Below are 17,645 nucleotides of genomic sequence, written 5' to 3'. Positions count from 1 at the left end.
TGCGTTAAAAGGGAAAAGACAAGTAGCCTAGCTTTTCTTTTAAACAGATGTTCCCATAATTAAGTGCACTCAAATGTCAGGGGTTATTTTTAGAATAGCTCAGTTTTTCAACAAACAAATAGAGGATGTATAGGCTACACCCTGACCCTTTCACAACGGCCCCCTTAAGGAAACTTTAAAGTTAGTTTTACAAAGTTTTGCTATCTCTTAACATGCCATTTCTCTCTTTTATTTATCTACTCCCCTCCCTCCCCTTGATACAGTTGATATGAGATGTCTCCAATAATAAAATGAGCGCTTCCAATTGGTCCGTGCTTCCCCATGAAGGCGATGATTCACTAATGGAGGGGTTGGCTTCTCCAGCAGCTGCAGCGCCGCTCTCGAGCCTGCCCCGTCTCTCTTGATGACCTAATTGGCGAGCAGGTCAACTATGGAACAGGTTTTACCAATGAGCTCTGCTTTCTTTGAAATTTAACGTTTAAAAAGAGGTAAATGTGAGGTGGCACCGCCATTTCTCTCTCTTTTTTTTCCTCTATCCCACCCCACCACGCACTGCACTTCTTTTCACCTAGTCACCTTCGCGTCTACGGTTCACCTGCCACTTTTGACACGACCTCAGCGTCCCGCACAAGTTCTGCTGAGTCCCGCACGGGTCGCCATCAGGATCCAGTCGCACTTTAGGACGCGGAAAAAGAGAAAGGAACAACAGCGCAACTTCTGCAGGTCCTGCTGGGTGTCTCAAGTTAACGCACAAGATGAGTATCAAGTCTGACTCCGAGCCAAACAACAACGTCTCTATTGAAGAAGAGGTGAGAGTTCGGCGTGTTAAAAGAGTCAAAGAAGTGTTGTAAAGATGTCGACGTAGACTTGTTTCAAACTTTATAAGAGTGAAACGGGAGCGCCAGCCTCTCTCCGTGAAGTTTTTCCTGTCATGGAAAAGTAAGGAAATTGTCACTGAGAGATTTAAGACACTGTGACTTGAAGTTCATAATTCAGAATGAAAGTTTTCGTTAATTTAATGACCAGATATTATCCTTGATGGATTATATTTTTTGTTGAGCGGTAGGTTAATTTATTTTCCTTTAAATATTCAGAGAGTTGAATTGCGCCATGCGTGAAGTTTGTCTTTTTGTTTCGTCCTTGGCCAATGTCCTGATGATTAAAATACATGTTCAAGTACTTCGTTTAGAAGCATCTCAGTCAGTGAAGATTTAGTTTGTCTCAAACTGTCAAGTAAACCGACGCAAATCACCGAATCGTTTAAAATTGGCTTCAGCTTCACTGACACGAAATTGTCTAAAATTTGTAACATGGCACGGTTTAACTATTTAGTGTTTTCATACACCGCTTTTAAAATGCAAACGGTTTAGTGCATCTAACATGATTCAGTTAGCCGTTATTTTTTGTTTTTACCGTTTATACACAAACGTATGTAGTTATTATTACAAACTCATTCAAAGTCACTGCTGCTATTATGCAGGCCATTTTTATCCAATCTCGGCAGTGATTGAAAGACACAATCGCATAATGCACAATTTCAAAAACTATTTTGGATTGTGGAGGTCTATCCCCTTGCAGCTGTTGAAATAATTAAATTTTTCTAAACAAAGCTTTATTTAAATTTGATTATTAGAATGCACAGGTGACGCACAGCATTAAGGTGTATAGGTGAGGGGTTGTGGCGCTGTGGTTGAGGGCCGAGGAATGGGGTTGTTGCTGTGGGTCAGAGGAAGGAAGTGCTGTCACACTGTGTGATGTTGTCCACATTTATTTCCATTGCCATTTAGCTGAATGTGGCCAAGATAAACAAATTTGTCTTAGATCTTTGTACTGTAAATTGCTGTGTTTGAGCGTAAACTGCCAGGCTTTAAGCAATCCCTGTATTCGTGTAGTTCATCGCAAACTTTTTATTATTCATGCTAACTTTGAAATTCCAGTGGTCTTAAATAGCTTAATTTCTGTTAAGTTATATCTTTTTGTGTTTTAATATTTATAAATTTTTTTACACATATTTGTAGTGTATTCTGTATTTGATTTATTTCTTGTTTTACAGGTACGAACTCTATTTGTCAGTGGTCTGCCGACAGATATCAAACCTCGTGAGCTCTATCTGCTATTTCGACCATTTAAGGTAAGGGGGGAATCTCACAGAAACTATGAATTAACTGGAGGCGAATCATCAACTTTATGGAGCGTTAGATTTGTAAGAATTGGTAATGTTTAGCAGAGAGCTCCAGTTGTGCAGGTTGGCAGCGCAGTAAAGGGTGTCCTCTGTAAATGTCTCCCTGACAGAGTTGGCCTCTTATGGGGAGTGCAGCAGGAATTTCTTCCTCTTCAAGCTTGTGACTACATTGCTGCTAATTGGATTTCTTTTCCTTTTCAGGGTTATGAGGGTTCACTTATCAAGTTAACATCAAAGCAGGTGAGACACTGTTGCCCATTACATGCTGATCGGGCATACATGTTCAATTCAAAACTTGCATTTGTGCTGCAATCATTCGTAATTATATATTTTTTTCTTTCAGTGATTTGTAAACCTAAACTTAGGACTGCATATTGATCAATTTTTTTTTTTTTTTTTTTTTTTTTTTTTTAACCATGTATTTTGTGTGTTTTTGGTAAGTGGTGCTGTGGGCATTGATTTTTCTCTTTCTTTTCCAGCCTGTTGGGTTTGTAACCTTTGATAGTCGTTCCGGCGCTGAAGCGGCAAAAAATGCATTAAATGTAAGAATCCAGCCATCTGTAAGCAATGGCTTGAATTTATTGAAAATCTGTCAGATGATTCCCAGCTAGGTCCATAGTTGGATGTGGTTTAGATGCATTGTTTACTGTATATATTTAAAAACGTGCCTTTTCTGTGGCTATAGCTTGCATTTCTCGATCTCACTTAACCTTTAAAACATGGTGAGCCTATGGTGTCCCTTATTCATTATACAAGTGGATCTGTTCCAGCACATCACAAATAAGTGCATAATGTTTATCTTGAGAATTGAGCATTATGATTTGGAGAACCCACTCTACTGTAGACTACCATTTAATGTTTTCCTTGTCTTTAGTGTGTAGTACGTGTCCACCTAGATAACCACTAGCTTTGCACTTTAGTCACTAGTAGAAACGTTCACTGCATGTGGGCACCAGCTTAAGATGCACTGCACATTTTTACCAGGGTCTGGCAGGCACAACCCATCCCCATTACTCTGTCCCCCTCCCCCCCTTGTGTCTCCAGGGGGTTCGTTTTGACCCTGAAAACCCGCAGACCCTCCGGTTAGAGTTTGCTAAGGCCAACACGAAGATGGCAAAGAGTAAGCTGATGGGCACTCCGAATCCCACAAATATCCACCCAGCTCTAGGAGCGCACTTCATAGCACGGGACCCATGTAAGTTTTTGGCCGACACCGTAGTTCACACACTGCAGAGACAGACAGGCACACACTCCGTAGCTACACATCTAGAGTAGATCTTAGGAAAACACAAGAAGAAACTAATCCACTTCCACATGCATGTGTAATTGGCAAGTGACCTTTTCTGTTCTCTTATTTCTATTGAGCTCAAGTTGTGTATTAGCTCTTAACATCTCATTCAACCTCTTGTGTTCCAAGCCAAGTCACAGAACTTACCAGAGATCACACAGGTATCCGTATTTAGTTACTGCCATTTTGAAGTCTTGGAGTGTAAGGATCTCGGTCAACAATTTGTCACACTTCGTTTGACTTTTAAAGTGGTGATTTCAGTCATGTCTGACCTACTGCGCTTGCCTGGGGTGATGGTTTGCTGTGCTTTATGCCTGTTCTCAGATGATTTGACAGGGGCAACTTTGATCCCAGCATCTCCAGAGGCCTGGTCTCCTTACCCCCTCTATACCACAGAACTCAGCCCTGGCCTGCCCCACACGGCTTTCACCTACCCAGCAGCGGCCGCTGCAGCAGCTGCACTTCATGCGCAGGTTTAGATTTATTTTTGCTCTTATTTTAACTGAAGGCGTTAATTTTAGATATCGGTTCATTTATTACTAATTTCTAACGTAAAAAATTTATCTCCTAGATGCGCTGGTATCCCTCCACATCAGACTCATCCCAGCCTGGATGGAAATCACGGCAATTCTGTTAAAATGTGTGTGGGTATTTTCATTTATTTTCTAAAATAGTTTAACTATGATCTTGGTACTGACATTTATTTATATTTCCCCCCCACAGGTTTCTCTTCAAATGGCATCTTCCAGCTCCTGTTTAAAATCAGTCCAGTTCATTTGAACTTTTGGTTTTTGGATATTAACTCCATTTGGAATTTGGCCATAAAGAGATAATTTGATTAGGTATTGAGCTTATATTGAAGTCATTGCCAATCGCACAAAAATGAGAGGCATCTAAATCCTGCAGTAGACATTAGAGGTTTAATGGATGAGTTTCTTGACCAAACCCCCACCCCCTTTTTTTTTTTTTTTTTTTTTTTTTTTTCTTCTCTGTCCATTCGTTCATTGAGATTTTGCTTTGGGTCTACGTAAAATGAGTATCAAATGAAGCTGACATTGAGCATGTTGGTTTTGGCATGAAGTGGTGTTCTGTGTGTCATTGTAGTATGTTTGTTACTTCCATGACCGGCGTAACCTTGTTGTTTTTGTCTTGTTAGTAGCTTGGTCATTGAAGTTGCTTATGCTATGTACAAAACAATGGCCAACTCATTTTTGGTGGCATGATGTCCATACAGATGGTTTCCCTTGCTAGATTCCACTTTAACACATCACCGAAGGTCTGATGACTTTACAAAATGACACCTTCTCAATCGAGAGTGTGTATCTGGGGAAAGAAGAGTTTGTGCAATTGAAAGAAGTAATCTGTAATTTATTGGTAACTCTTTCTTTGTGGTGTTTGTTTTTGTGTCAATGTCCTTTTATAGCATTTTCAGAGGTTAAGTTGTAATTTTTTTTTTTTGTTTAGACTGTGTCAGTGCGGCACACAACTAACAGTATATGGACAGCAAGTTTGCTGCTAACATGAAATTGCTGTTTCAAGTTAATACTCTGAATATTAAAATGCTAAAATGGTGCATGATTTTCAATGTGGGTATAGTAATGGTTAATTCAGACATTAGAAATGTAAAAAAAAAAGTACAAAAACTGCTGTATGATAGTATTAAAATGGGAATGCATTAAAATGCCTTGTGTACTTTTTATTTGAGGTACTGAAATGTGCACTACATTTGTTCACTTCAGCAACTTGCATAGGTGCAACATGTAGTCAGATTAAACGTTCAGAATACTGTATTTTAGAGACTCCTCCATATTCATATTTAACGTGTTTTCAGATTTGCATAGTTTTATTCCATTGTGCACAAAAAGGGATAAGGATAATGTCATGGACTGGCAGCCTTACTCGGCAAATTCATTTGCTGTCTTTTCAATGAAAAAAAAAAAGTTTGCCTAACAGATCCTTTTGTAGTTTTAAAGCACGTCAAATCAAACCGGTTAACCACATCAAACGTTTTCTTTGGAGGTGAACTATACATTAAGCAGAAGACCGTAAGAAACAATGTAAGTGCTGCCCTCTGGAGGAAATGACTCGGTACTAGTCTTTGTAATTTTAAGTAAGCGATAGGCTCTGAAAGTCGAGCACACTGGATATGTGCCTGTTGAACACCTCTATGCGCACTGTAGTAAGTCGTCTTTTTCCTTAATATATAGATTGTCTTTGACAATTTATAAATGCTGCTCTCCGTGGTCCTGATTTCTGTGAATAAAATGAATGTACATTTGACGTGACACATACGAATCCAGCATGCGGCGCGCGCATTGAACTTTTAGTCAAGTCACCTTTATTTATATAGCGCTTTAAACAAAATACATTGCGTCAAAGCAAACTGAACAGCGTTCATTAGGAAAACCGTGTGTCAATGCAAAATGACAGTTAAAGGCAATTAATTTAATTCAGTGATGTCATCTCTGTTCAGTTTAAATAAGATTCACAGATTGTGCGTCTAATAGACCCCTTTTGCGCGGACGTCAGAGGTACGTCACGGTGCTAGCTGGAGGCAAAACAAACGGAAAACTGGAAGCGGCTAATACAAACCAACACAGGGTCAGCTACTCAAAGAGCTTAAAATGTCGTCTTGTTGTGTTGTTGGTTGCCAGAATCGACGGAGAACATTTTATATACATTTTATACATTGTTGTGATTAAATGTGACCGGAATTTAAGAACATGGTAAGAAAGAATAAATACAGAAAGTTTATAATTAATTAGCAGTCTTCAGAATTTTTATTTCTAGAAACTATTTACATCTTAATAATAATTTTACTGTAATGTCACTCTTTATTTAATCTAAGGATTTATACGCCCTCATTTTCTCTTTACTATACACGCTCGGTTTCTCTATCAGGTAAGTGCAGATGTCAGGCCACTCAATCGGAGGTAATCCTGTCAGATCGTCCATCCAATGAGTTATTGTGTACGGGTCGACCAATCTGGTTCCGTCTGTTAAAGTTAACTTTTTCAAATAATTATCGCGGTCCCGGACAGTGAGTGACCTTAAATATTCAGATAAAGCACATATATTCAGATTTTCTCCAGCCATTGTTAAAAAAAAAAAAACAAGCTAAGAAAACTCGCTAGCTACTGTTTGTTCAAGTGTTGTGGGGACTCTTTCTGCCTCCAGCTAAGCCCCGCCCACACAAATACGTCACATTGTTTACCAACTGTAAAAGGGTCTATAAGATGCACATAACATTTAAATTTAGATCATGTTAAGTCATAGAATTTATTTTTAGATCTAATATTCAACAATCTCTCAGACGGCTCTTAAATGCACAACACAACCAGCTATAATATTTGTTGAATGAGAAGAGAGCCAGAAATATTTTAATAAAGGATATAATGACATAGATAATTTGGGGGCATTAAAAAAAAAAAAAGATAGGGTGGGTTTTGAACCGTAAATTAGTGTCAGGAAAAATGACGTCCGTGTTAAGTGCCCGCCTCTCATGAATAAATAATGTAATCTGTGATTGGTTACTCGAGAAGAACTGGATCCCGGGAGATAGAGGTGTTTGACCCGTGTACAGGTGTTGTAAATTAGGCCAAAATGTCTCTCAAAAGCTTTAAGTAGACTTTATGATAGCACTACATAAGGTGTTCTTTTCGATAATTTTGGTTGATAATCCTACCATGGCGTTTTCTTTGGTGAGTTTTGGTGCCAGTTCGAGTTTGAATCTTGCCTTTTTAAAGAGCCTTCGGATTTGTGTGAGCGTGTTAAATTTATTAGTTTGATTGTTTGGTCTGCGTTTACTGTCTTAATGAAGTTTTTATTTTATTTATTTCTTCCTTATTAGTTTTTACTTAAAAGAAAAAAGTTCTTAATTCCTTTTCAGAAATGTTAACTATTGTGGTAGCCTGCGTATGTCACGAGTAATGGTTGTTTACAGTGAGGTAGAGGTCCATTGATTAGGCTTGTCCAATGTAGTTATTGGCTGCTTTATTCAGTTTAACAGCGTGCATGGCAAATTAGCTTCTAAACTGATCTCCATCACTCTAGTGAAAGTGGTGTACTAGAATGAATTTCTTCTCTGCTTCAAGTCTTATGGCATTCTGTTTTGCTAATTGAACACAAAATGGTGACGCCAGGGAAGACTCAGGCCTAATGTTTTAACATTTCTTTTGATGTATATCGGTTTTGTTCTGACAGAGTGAGAACCCCAGACTTCTTAACTGCCTGGATTCTGATATTCCAGCACTGTCTACATGCAGTAACGCAGATGCATTCTCCAGGATGAACACCATGCTGGGAAACTCACTGGATCTAAGCGGGGTTTGCACAACTCCCACTGCCAAATACAAGCGAGACCCTTTTAATGGTAAACCATATTTTATGTACAAAGAGATGCAATTTTTAATGGAGTGGTAGAAGACAATGAAAAGGTGCAGGTAAATGATTAAGATGTGCCGGCATTATAATGCACAGCTCTACCCTTTTTGTCACTGTCGTCTATGAGCACTTCCTAAATTCATGTGGATCTACTCCACTGCTGTATGCCCCTTAAGCTTTGGCCCTGTGTTTGTGCAGAGGGAGTCGTTACAGCACGGTTCATGCAATGTCATGCAGAAGAGCCGGAGGATGCTGAATCAGGGCAGGAGCAAGCAGTTGGATGCAGTCCAGTTCTGCACGAGCAGCCCAGATTGCTCTTTCTTTAGCTACTTAGCCAGTGTTCGATCTCTTAGCCTGCAGCTAACAGTGAACTCGCTCTCCCTTCTCTTAGCCTGCAGCTAACAGTGAACTCGCTCTCCCTTCCACCTCGAATGGGAGTCTGAGCCAGAGGTGGGAGGGGGGGTGCTGCCTCCTTGCAGGAGAATTTTTTTAGGAATGCTCTGTGGCATCAGAGGAGGCCAGGGACTGATGTCGTTTGCAAGGGGCTGTGAGGGCAGCAGCGCCTGGGTCACATGCAGGGTGGGTCGTATCTGCCGAGACCGCTGCTCCTGTGCAGTTTTGCCAGGCAGAGGCAGCCAGCTGTGACTTTTATCAGAGTCTAGGGAGCCGATGCTTTCTCTGTGCATGCTTTTTAGTCCCACTGTTAATGCAGAGTCACCAAACTGTGTTTTTATTTCTGGATGCTTAACAGATCGTCCCGACTCAGACCTATCTGCGGTCCGGAGCAGGATGCTTTTTCCCACCGGTGGCCAGGACTCATCCAGGGGTCTGCCTGATGTCAATAACTGGGGTCTGGGCCTACAGTCCCTCAGCCTGTCTGACTGGGAGAGACCGTGGAGCAGCCATGACACTGATCCCTCTGCACAGACCAACACAGCCTCACGTGAGTGGAATGAATGATATTAATCAACCATATGATACAGCGTTACATGAACGTTGATGTGACGCTATCTTTTATACAATACTGATTCCGTGAATCTTAAGTAGGCTTTGGTTTTAAAAATGAGTTGTTTTTTTTTTTTTTATGAGTCGTCTCTTTCTGGGTCTTTATTGATAGTCTTGTCCTGACTAGAGTGTTTAAACCATTCTCACTAGGCCTGTAACGGTGAGTCCGAGCCTTTTGTTGACATTAGTCACAGATTCTCCGCCTGCCTCATGTGCTTTTACTTCACTCGTAGTGCTGCAATAAGAGCCCTTGTTTTGATTTAGTTTTTGGCTCTCAAATTATGCGCATTTTGGTTCTGGGGGTTTGGATAAGAAAAATCTGCTCTCTTGGTTTTCATAATTTTATTATTATAATATTTTCAGTGCAAGGGATTTTGGGGACTCCCAGCCCGCTCTCCAAAAAGTTTCCAAGCTACTGTGAGCCTTCCATTGGCGCTACAGACTTCCTAGAAAAGTTTCCCGGCATGGCACGCTTGAACTCTCAATCTTTCCTGGACTCTCACTCCATAAGCCCTGTGGACTCTGAGACCAGTGGCTTCAGCTCTGGTTCTGATCATCTCTCAGAACTGCTGGTAAGTGTTTGGAGATCATGCTTAGCTTTTTTTTTTTTTTTTTTATTGTTGCATTTTATCTTTTTAAATCCACTTAGGTGTGTTCCCAGTATGCTATGGCACCCAATAGCTACACTAAACAACTATTTGGGCACATCTAAATTGGAGTATTGTTTATATCATATTTTGCCTATCCCTGAAACCGCTTTTAAGGGCGTGTTCACACTTGTCATGTTTGGTTCAATTAAAACAAACTGTTGCGATTTGCTCTTAATGCAGTTCATTTGAGTAAATCAATGATGCCACCCGAACCCTGTGCTCCACATGCGGACAGAGACCGCTAAAGAGATTGGTCTCTGTCTATTTCTAAATGAACTCTGGTGAGGTTCGAATTAAATATGAATGCAACCCAGACCAAATGCTTCTAAACGAACCGGAAGTAGTGAAAAGCTTACTACTGGAGACTGCATAGTGTTTGACCTGGAGGCGCTGTGCAGAACGATCCGTTAATGGGTGCCTTATCATACACCCACAGCGCTGGTCTAATGTACCTTTTGTTTGGGTGTCTGAGTTCTGTCACGATACAGAAGTCATTCAAGCCGACCAATCAGGTTGTGAACCAGGACCAAATGGGTTGCTTTCCTTTTTGTTCTGGACCAAATAAACCAAACTGCAAGTGAACACTCCCTATGAGACTGTGGTATAACTTTCTGTAAAACTGCTTTCGAAAGTTGTGTGGTCAAAAGTGCTTCACAAATTTGACTTGACTAGCAATCCAGATGGCAGAGTGTACAATGGCGTTTTAAAGGTAGATCACTAATGGTCCTTGAATGTTCTTCTTGGCGACGCTAACTCTTCTCCGCTTTCCTTTTGCAGTCTTCTTTGAGGATCTCACCATCTGTGCCCTTCCTTATGTCCAATATGCAAAGAGATCCTCTCAAGCTGGCTCTGGGCTCTCGTATGGACCGCAGCAACTCTCCTCTCACTCCACCACACAGTGCCCCCCCAAGTGGTGGTCTGTCCCACCGCTGGCCTGGTGCCTCCATCTGGCCCAACTGGGACCTAATGAAGACCCCTGAGAGCCCATTCAGCATTGAAAGAGAGGCCTGGCTTCACAGACAGGCAGCCTGTATGACCTGTTGCGTATTACTGTAGCACATGAATTCACATTATCCTCACCCCTTTACCTTCCCACCAGAACCTTCCTTAACACTTCCCTTGAACAGATTTGTTCAATCCTTGTGCTGCTGTTCACTGTGCTGGGGCTCTTTTTTTAAAAAATTAACCATGTGCAATGCTGATATTTCTGTTGTGCTCATCTTGTGAATTTGTGCTCCACAGCAATCAATGAAGCTACCTTCACATGGAGTGGACAGTTGCCCCCCAGACACTACCAAAATCCCATTTACTCCTGCAAGGTGTTTTTAGGAGGAGTTCCCTGGGACATCACTGAAGGTAGAAGGAACACTTGTCCTTATTAGGACTATAGTCCTATTTGAATGGGACTAGTTTTACAGGGGGGTCGTTAGAGAAATCTTTGGTTCACAGACATACCTGGTGATGTGTTTTTTTTTTTTTTTTTTTTTTTTTTTATCCCATCCGAATCTGCCATTTTCCCGTGGAATTTGGCTACTTTAACACCTTTGCCATCCGTTGCTTGACACGTCTACAGGAGTGTTTTGTTGCTTCAGGAGCTCATGCACGTGGGCAGACAGGTGTTACGGTGACACGGTTAATGACCTCACACATTGCTTCCGAACAACTTTTAACTACCCGTTCCTATTCACGATCATTCTGGTAGCCCGTGAAGGCCGCATTAGCTTCTCACTCAGGGCTGTGTATATGCTAATAGGGCAGTGAGCGTCACAAATGGGTGGGACTTTCATTGACTATGTTGTCTGAAACTGCTAGTGTGGGGAGTTACCACCGTAGATGCTCTTACTGCGAGATTTGCATCTCGAAAAAGGAGAGGAAGAGGAAAAAAAAATAATAATAATTCGAGAGCCAGATCCCATAAACCGTTAAGACTGGCTATTGTAATATCAGTGTCTGGTTTGATTTGCATTAACTTCTGCACCGTTCTCAAATCATGCTCCTGATGGAATTTATTACTGATAACTAGATGCGCATCTAATCATCGGCCGATATTTATCATGCACCCCTACATATGTACCTTTTTATGACAATTAAACATTGGTTTACGGCAGATAAATAAAATGGTTAAACTGAAGTCAGAGTTGTGGCTAGAAGGGATACAGCAAAAACTGGAAGTGAACAAATTTTCTACCCATTAGATGGTTTTATTAAGGTCTACACCTACCCCCAACCCTAAACCTACCCCTTACAATAATGCAAAATAGTAACTGTTGTACAGTGTGAGAAATTACGACATGGTGTGCATACCCAGTAGTTTTTGCTGTATACCATCTAGTCTTTACCTTACACTAATGGTAATCATCTGAATGACTAAATACGCATGAGTGTGTCATCACTGAATTGCCCAGATGAACAAAACTAACCCTCCCACCTCTGCAGTAAACACTGACAGGTTAGTCCAATCTGAATTGGTACATGAAAAGACTTCAGGTGATGAGCCCTATTCGGATGGGACTAGTTTTCTAAACCCTTTGTTAAAATGACCATGTTTGGAATGGATTAATAATAGCCTGCTAATTGAAGAAAAATTATTGAAAAGTGACTACAACTTGATTTTAAATCTTTTTATCTGACTCCTGTTTTTTTTTTTTTTTTTAAATGGAGTAAAATTGACACTTGTCATTTGCTTTACACATTTTGTGTACTGCATGTGTGCTTTTCTGATTTTTCACAATTTACGCAACCGTTAAAAAAATCTGTGGTCCATAGGATTAAGAAATGATCTTGAATTCCACAAGGATGTACCAAATTAAGTGATGGTAGACACCAATTTAATTCAATGAGTCTTAATGTATCGTGGTTTACATTTATTTTCCACAGCTGTTTTCAAAGTTTGTAAAGTGTCTTAAGCATCAAATGTTTTCTGACGGATCATGTGACACTGCATTGCAATTCGATCACTCTAGTCTTCAATCACAGGAATTTTTTTCTTTAAGAACTTAAGTCTTACTAATCCCAGACTTTTAGCGGTAGTATAGCTGTCCCATAGCCACTTTTGCTTCTAGACTAATGGCTTTTCTCCCCCCCCCCCTTTTTTTTTTTGTCACCAGCTGGATTGATAAACACTTTTAAATGCTATGGCCCTCTGAGTGTGGAGTGGCCGGGTAAGGATGGCAAGCACCCTCGCTGCCCTCCGAAAGGTAATATGCCCAAAGGTAATGCTGAAAGGGTAGGAAGCTTATTTTATTACAGCACTCTGTGGCGGGATGGTGTGGGTTCATGGCACTCAACTTATTGACTACAAAAACCTTTCATACACTTGTAGTGGTATGTTTCTGGGAATTAGGGTTTTGTTTTGTTGGCCCCACACGCGCGAGCACACTTTAAGATCCTCCAATAAAGTTTGTAGGTTTTGCAGTGTATAGTTAGGGAAATGGCCTTAAGAGGTGAATTGGGTAAACCTTCTGCCATTTGACAACTTGTTTTTTTCTCCTTTAGGTTATGTGTACTTGGTGTTTGAATCGGACAAGTCTGTGCGTGCCCTGCTACAGGACTGCACTGAGGACCTGCTTCACCCTGAGGGCTACAGCGAGTATTACTTCAAAATGTCCAGCAGAAGGATGCGCTGCAAAGATGTAAGATGGACTTTAAGGGTAGATTACAACTTGGGTGTAGGTGGTATTAAAGATTGTTCCCTGATCTTGATATCTGAAAAATGACTTGTTTTGTGTGTGACGGTTTGGAGGTGTGTGTGGTGGTAAATGGTGTGTTTTTTTTTTTTACCCTCAGGCACAGGTTATCCCTTGGGTGGTTTCGGACAGCAACTATGTGAGTTGCCCCTCTCAGAGGCTGGACCCTAGGAACACTGTGTTTGTAGGAGCTCTGCATGGCATGCTGAACGCTGAGGCCCTGGCCAGCATCATGAACGATCTGTTCGGAGGTGTTGTGTATGCGGGCATCGACACAGACAAGCACAAGTATCCCATTGGTGAGAAATGTATCTTCTACACTATTTTTTTTAATATATTTTTTAAAAATCAAGATTGATTAATAACTGTTACTTTGATACTTGGGTTTAAACCCCCACCCCCGCCTCCCAGGATCTGGACGTGTAACCTTTAACAACCAACGCAGTTATCTGAAAGCAGTGAGTGCTGCATTTGTTGAGATAAAGACACCCAAATTTACAAAAAAGGTACAGTGGAACTTTGAAAGCCATTGTTTTACACCATTATGGTAGCTCATGTACAGTCTGTAGTAAAGTCTATGGGTTTACTCCTTACTCTTATAATGTAAAGAGTAGCACTGGTTGTATTGATGCAAGCATTTGCTGTTGTCGGTTTTATTTCTAATTTGGCAATTTGATTTCAGTTTGCACTTCATTGACCTCACTTTCCGGACTTTAAGTCGCATTTTTCATAGTTTGGCTGGTCCTGTAACTTATAGGCAGGTGTGACTTATTTGTCAATTAATTTGACATGAACAAGGGGAAAACCTTACCGTCTACTGCTGCGAGAGGGCAGTGCTCCTGTAGCCTACCACTGAAGATTCAGTGACTCTGTGATGTGGAATAAGATCGCGGGAGCTTGTCAAACTAGCTTAATGTTACCGGTAACTGTTGGACTCGCTGGTTTGTGTTCGTTTTAGCCTATTCAGCCTCCCTGGTATGTTCTTTATGCGATTTTGTGTAGCTAACTGTTAATGTGTTATGTTAACATAATGGGCACCTATTCAGCCTGTTGTTCTGTGTACTATTGTGTACCGTTAGCTTAATAACTTGCCTTTCCAGATTACCAATATCTGTTTTTGGTCATGGATTTTGTTAAATTAAGTTAACAATTTTCAGTAGTTTTCAGTGGTAGGCTACAGGAGCACTGAGCAGCATAGAACGGTAAGGTTTTCTCTTGGTTCGAAATAAATGCGACTTATAGTCCAGTGCAATTTTTGTTTTTCATGGCGCATTTTTGGACTGATGCGACTTGTACTTAGGTGTGACTTAGTCCGAAAAATACAGTAGTCACATTTGCTAATTTAGACTTTGAGTATGCCAAATCACTTTCTTTGTGGGAATGTTCTTCCTCCTTTAGGTTCAGATTGACCCATACTTGGAGGATGCCATCTGTCAATCATGCAGTCGTGAGCCTGGACCGTTCTTTTGCAGGGACAAGGTGACGTTAAGAACCAACCCCCCCCCAACCACACACTCCCTTTTTATAAAAATTCACCTAAAGGATTATTAGGAACACCTGTTCAATTTCTCAATGCAATTATCTAATCAACCAATCACATGGCAGTTGATTAAATGCATTTAGGGGTGAGGTCCTGGTCAAGACAATCTCCTGAACTCCAAACTGAATGTCAGAATGGGAAAGAAAGGTGGTTTTAAGCGATTTTTGAGCGTGGCATGGTTGTTGGTTCCAGACGGGCCGGTCTGAGTATTTCACAATCTGCTCAGTTACTGGGATTTTCACGCACAACCATTTCTAGGGTTTACAAAGAATGGTGTGAAAAGGGAAAAACATCCAGTATGTGGCAGTCCTGTGGGCGAAAATGCCTTGTTGATGCTAGAGGTCAGAGGAGAATGGGCCGAATGATTCAAGCTGATAGAAGAGCAACTTTGACTGAAATAACCACTCATTACAACTGAGGTATGCAGCAAAGCATTTGTGAAGCCACAACACACACAACCTTGAGGCGGATGGGCTACAACAGCAGAAAACCCACCGGGTACATTCATCTCCACTACAAACCAAAATTGGACCGTTGAAGACTGTAAAAAATGTTTCCTGGTCTGAGTCTCGATTTCTGTTGAGACATTCAGATGGTAGAGTCAGAATTTGGTGTAAACTGAATGAGAACATAGATCCATCATGCCTTGTTACCACTCTACAGGCTGCTGGTGATGTAATGGTGTGAGGGATGTTTTCTTGGCACACTTTAGGCCCCTTAGTGCCAGTTGGGCATCGTTTAAATGCCACGCCCTACCTGAGCATTGTTTCTGACCATGTCCATTCCTTTATGACCGCCATGTACCCATCCTCTGATGGCTACTTCCAGCAGGATAATGCACCATGTCACAGATCGAATGATTTCAAATTGGTTTCTTGAACATGACCATGTGTTCACTTTACTAAAATGGCCCCCAAAGTCACCAGATCTCAACCCAATAGAGCCTCTTTGGGATGTGGTGGAACGGGAGCTTTGTGCCCTGGATGTGCATCCCACAAATCTCCATCAACTGCAAGATGCTATCCTATCAATATGGGCCAACATTTCTAAAGAACGCTTTCAGCACCTTGTTGAATCAATGCCACGTATAATTAAGGCAGTTCTGAAGGTGAAAGGGGGGTCAAACACCGTATTAGTATGGTGTTCCTAATAATCCTTTAGGTGTGTGTATATGATATATATTATATAAAATGTTCCTCTTGTTGCATGTCTGTATGTAAGTGCAGTAATTCATGCTGTGAACCTAACATCAATTCCCCAGACCTGCTTCAAATACTACTGTCGCTCCTGCTGGCATAGGCAGCACTCCATGGACATCCTCAGCAACCACCGCCCTCTGATGAGAAACCAGAAGAAACGGGATGCCATTTGAAACCACGCATGGCAGCACGATGCCTCACCTGGGATGTCAATTGTGCCTGCTCCCCTCGGGGAACCACTCCAGAGTCGGCCCCCCTTCAAAAGGCCCTCCCTGGAGTTGGGGCATGGGGAAACACTGTAGAAAGTTCACTGTTGCACTTTCTTTTTAGTTTGGCTTGTTCACTTTGGCACTGCACACAGTGAGATGGGTTAGCTGGGGCCCATGGATGGGAAGACCCAGAGTTTTTGAACAAAGTTGAGATCCAGGCCATGGTTGAAGGTGGGTTTTTTTTTTTTTTTTTTGATATAGGTTGCTACTTTTGTTTTCGTAAGTCCATTCTAAAGTCTCATTGTTTAACAGATGGAAGCCATACGGTGCCTTTAATTGGTTTCCCTTTCCACACTAGCTGCTCTTTTTCTGGCACTTTTTTGCCAATGTCTTTTACTTTTTGAGAAGCTACAAAAGCCAGATGTTCATCATGACATTTTTTCACAGTTTTAGTTTACATAAATTTTTACATGAAACAGTTTTAAGGTATGGCATGGAAAAGGTTGAAAAGCAATCTACCTGGCAGATTTTTAATTTTGCGCCTTTTTTTTTTTTTCTCTCCATGTTTTCAGACTATTTTTGCCTTATCAGTGTTCTTTTTGGTAAAGCGAGGTTTGCGCGCAACCCTGCAGATCTATTTGCCTATCCAGATAAATTTCAGTGCGTGCCTCCACTAGGCATTGCTTTTACTGCTCTCGATCAGATTTCAAAACCAACTTGATATTAATCCTAAAAATGAGAATGGCCATTGACTGCGCACAGTTTTATTGCACTTTTTAATTTACACTTTGTAAAGGGGTAGGTTTTTAATCACTTATTGTACAACAGCAGGTGTTGTGGGTGTGGGCCCAAATGACTGCTTGTTGGATTTAAAACCATCGACTTCCCTTGAGTTTACCATCAGCCTTAGCAGACAAGATGCAAATGTCACTTTACTCATCCTCTGCTGAATGTTTGACTGGATATTACTTTCAGAACAAAGATTTTCTTATCACCATTTGCTTTCCATGCAGAGCTCCTCTGTCATTCTACCTCATTGTTGTCTGCCAAGTTTGCTCATAAAGGTGAAGTTTGAATTTTTTGACTGGGCACAATAAAGGTGTTTAAGCATTACTCGTGCTGTGTGACTAGGTTTCTTTAAAAGGCCTGTGTATTTATTGATTTAATGTTCTATTTTGAAGTTTTTATTTAAGTTGTGTTAAAGACTTAAAATGCAGGAGTACTTCTAATGTAGTTTATTAGATAAATTAAAGTTTTTGCACCATAATATCTTGCGGAAACTGGAACTTTTTGTGTATAATAAAAGCATTTATTTGAAATTACAGCCTTTTGTAATTCTGTCTTTTATAGTCACTTAATTGAATGCATCTGTTAAATGGGAGTCTAATTTTCTTTGTAGACTTGGCCCAGACCTTTGAATCTGTCTTGACAAAAAATATTAGCATTGATTACATTTTAAACCTTCAAGAATCATTTAGTTCTAAGATCCGTGAAGGTGCAGAA

At 40.8% G+C, this 17,645-nt stretch overlaps 2 protein-coding genes across 4 annotated transcripts; both read left to right on the top strand.

The window, feature by feature from the left end:
• The first annotated feature begins 310 nt into the window (after window positions 1-310).
• LOC113051322 (RNA-binding protein with multiple splicing 2-like) lies at window positions 311-5,152 on the top strand. The gene is made up of 9 exons (XM_026214948.1): window positions 311-439; window positions 573-809; window positions 2,054-2,131; window positions 2,384-2,422; window positions 2,662-2,724; window positions 3,227-3,377; window positions 3,795-3,943; window positions 4,042-4,110; window positions 4,194-5,152. The coding sequence occupies exons 2-8, from the start codon at window positions 756-758 to the stop codon at window positions 4,105-4,107; spliced, it is 600 nt and encodes a 199-aa protein (XP_026070733.1). The 5' UTR covers window positions 311-439; window positions 573-755; the 3' UTR covers window positions 4,108-4,110; window positions 4,194-5,152.
• Window positions 5,153-5,579: 427 nt separating this feature from the next.
• On the top strand, window positions 5,580-17,255 carry LOC113051321 (cytoplasmic polyadenylation element-binding protein 1-like). Of its 3 annotated transcripts, none has more exons than XM_026214947.1 (12): window positions 5,580-5,649; window positions 7,674-7,842; window positions 8,605-8,796; window positions 9,222-9,430; window positions 10,286-10,538; window positions 10,751-10,864; window positions 12,616-12,720; window positions 13,004-13,140; window positions 13,295-13,493; window positions 13,606-13,700; window positions 14,593-14,673; window positions 15,996-17,255. In XM_026214947.1, exons 1-12 carry the CDS (start codon window positions 5,617-5,619, stop codon window positions 16,104-16,106), a joined length of 1,698 nt encoding a protein of 565 aa, XP_026070732.1. In that variant the 5' UTR covers window positions 5,580-5,616; the 3' UTR covers window positions 16,107-17,255. The 3 variants fall into 3 exon arrangements, with proteins under 3 accessions (XP_026070732.1, XP_026070731.1, XP_026070730.1); XM_026214946.1 differs by lacking the exon at window positions 5,580-5,649 and adding an exon at window positions 7,000-7,171 and having other exon boundaries at window positions 12,616-12,705; XM_026214945.1 differs by lacking the exon at window positions 5,580-5,649 and adding an exon at window positions 7,003-7,171.
• Window positions 17,256-17,645: the final 390 nt, after the last annotated feature.

The sequence above is a fragment of the Carassius auratus genome, chromosome 32 (assembly GCF_003368295.1).
Source record: "Carassius auratus strain Wakin chromosome 32, ASM336829v1, whole genome shotgun sequence".
NCBI lineage: Eukaryota > Metazoa > Chordata > Actinopteri > Cypriniformes > Cyprinidae > Carassius > Carassius auratus.
Note: the sequence above shows the minus strand (reverse complement) of the source record. Positions and strands in the feature narration are given on the sequence as shown.